The sequence below is a fragment of the Orycteropus afer genome, unplaced genomic scaffold, assembly GCF_000298275.1.
Source record: "Orycteropus afer afer isolate SDZICR_OR568_19922 unplaced genomic scaffold, OryAfe1.0 scaffold00747, whole genome shotgun sequence".
Classification (NCBI taxonomy): Eukaryota; Metazoa; Chordata; class Mammalia; order Tubulidentata; family Orycteropodidae; genus Orycteropus; species Orycteropus afer.
The window spans coordinates 168,270-170,753 of NW_006922334.1; the positions used below are offsets into that span (position 1 = coordinate 168,270).

Sequence of the window (2,484 nt, forward strand, 5' to 3'; positions counted from 1 at the left end):
ACTTCATTAACATTTTTCACATTTAATTTCATAAGTCAAGATGAACAGAGTTAACATTTGGTGGGTAAATGTAAACATAAAGGTGTATTTATTATCTTCTAGACATTCATACTACATGCTCTGTTATTTGTATGCAGGGCCTGGATGACTAGAAATCCAGTTGTCAGACATTTTAGTAAACTGCATAGCCATTTCTTTCCACATAACAAGTCATTTTTACACAGAAGCAACAGTAAATAGGTCAGCAAGTGCACTGCAAACCCCCACCTTCACAGCTGAGCATTATTCAACAGCTATACAACTGTGCCTGGTGCACAAACACACAGAAAAGATTAGAATTGTGCTTGGTAAATACTATTTTCAAGAAATACAGTATTTTCACCTGAAATGTGTTTATACAAATAGAGGCTCAGATTACTATTTAGATATCGACATAAGTAGCGTACACAAATGAATATACATCAACTATTATAGGTTTTTAATTTTAAAGAATAAAGTCAATATTAATCAGTCTCTTGACACTTTTGTGTTACTCAACAACAAATGGTTGTACACATTCTCTTAAAAGTCAGGAGACCACAAATTAGGTTACCAATCCTACTTTCAAAAAACAACAGCAACAAAAGTGTATTTATCAGCCTCTAGATGTGTGCACTATACACTCTGTTATTTGTATGCAAGGCCTAAGTGACTACAGGTACAGTTGTCAGGTACAGTTGTCAGATATTTTAATAAGCTAGATAGCCATTTGTTTCTGTACAAAGTGTTTTTTTTTCTTTTTAGATAGTAGCAACTAGGAGGAATAGGAATAGATAAGCAATATAGGTAACTGTTAAGGAGCTCTGGTAGAGTAGTTAAGGCATTTGGTTGTTAACCAAAAGGTCTGTGGTTCAAATCCACCAGCTGCTCTGTGGAAGAAAGATGGGGTACTCAGCTACCATAAAGTTCTACAGCCTTGATACCTAATGGGGATCACTCTGAGTCAGAACTGAAGACAGTGATATATATATATATATATATAGAGAGAGAGAGAGAGAGAGAGAGAGAGAGAGAGAAAATATATCTACATATCACATAGATATCATAGATACGCATGAAAATTTACAGCAAATAACCAAACCAATAATGAAAGCTGAAGTTGTTCACTAACTTACAAGAAATTTGAATAATGGCAACAAATTACCACATGAAATGCTACCCCAGAAGTAAAGTTTCAATAGCCAGTGGCATGTTCCAAGGACTCTGATATGTGCTGAGCACACAGTCTTCTCTCCTCCAACCCCCCCAAGTCCTCAGTTACTTGGCTTGCCGATGAATCATTATTCTAACAAGACAACTTTCTTGACTTTTCTGGGGAGTTTCAGGGCCTCTTGGATGAAGATTTGCACTTGGATTCCCTCCTGTATCTTGATGGACGGCGGCTGGACCTTGATCTGGACCTGGTCAATGACCGAGATCTGGAGGACCTGAAACGGGATCTTCTGGTAGATCTGGAGCCAGAAGTTGATCCAGAGCTCCAGGGTGATCCAGATCTACTGTGAGATCCGGAGGTTGACCAAGAGCTAGAAGTGGAGCTGATGAGCAAACTGCTCCTAGAATGGGACTGGCTCCTGCTACTGGGAACGGCTGCGGCTAATGAGGCCTTGGGCTGCGGCTGCGGCTGCGGTTGCTTGCGGCTGCGACTGCGGCTGTGGCTGCGGTGAAGACGCCTTGGGCTGCGGCTAAGACGCCTTGGGCTGTGGCTAAGACACCTTGAGCTGCGGTGCAGACGCCTTGGGCTTCTGTGAAGACGCCTTGGGCTGTGGCGAAGACGGCTTGGGCTGTGGCAAAGACGCCTTGGGCTGAGGCGCAAATGCCCTGGGCTGTGGTGAAGATGCCTTGGGTTGCGGCTCTCGTTTCTGTTGCCATCTTCCGGGTACCTGCGAGATGGCCCTCCCCGGCAGCCATGATGGTGATCTGAGTAGCGAGGATAGGGGGCCATCTTTACCCGCACCTCAGAGCCATCCAGCCTGACCCTGTCTAGGGCATGCATGGCATCCTGGGCATCGCGCTTTTCATAGAAGCGGACAAAACCGAAACCGCGGGATTCTTTAGTGAAGGGGTCCCGCGGAATGTACACATCACCGATACGCCCGTACCTCTCAAAAAGGCGCCTCAAGGTGCTGGACGAGGTCCGGTTAGTCAGGTTGTCCAACTTGAGAGAGGTCATGTCCCACACACTGGGAAAAGGCCGACTGTAACTCATGGCCTTTGAGAGCTCAGCCTGAGCCCAGCAAGCTCAGAGAGGAGAAAGTAACGGCCCTCACGAGTGAAGGATCCAGGCTACTGTAATGGTTCCCTGGGATTTGTCTGCTCTAAGCTCCGCCTCTTCCGTGTACCTTCCGCACGCAAGATCTTAAGGGAGGATATTTTGCTACCTCTGGGGCTCTGCTGGCGTAGTTCCTAAGGCATTTGACTGATAACTGGAAGGGGGGAGGTTCAAAT

General features: G+C 45.3%; 1 protein-coding gene across 1 annotated transcript; it reads right to left on the reverse strand.

Moving 5' to 3' along the window:
• Positions 1 to 1,360: 1,360 nt before the first annotated feature.
• On the reverse strand, positions 1,361 to 2,209 carry LOC122151809 (serine/arginine-rich splicing factor 2-like). Its single transcript, XM_042783217.1, has one exon. The coding sequence runs from the start codon at positions 2,207 to 2,209 to the stop codon at positions 1,361 to 1,363; it is 849 nt and encodes a 282-aa protein (XP_042639151.1).
• Between the last annotated feature and the right edge of the window lie 275 nt (positions 2,210 to 2,484).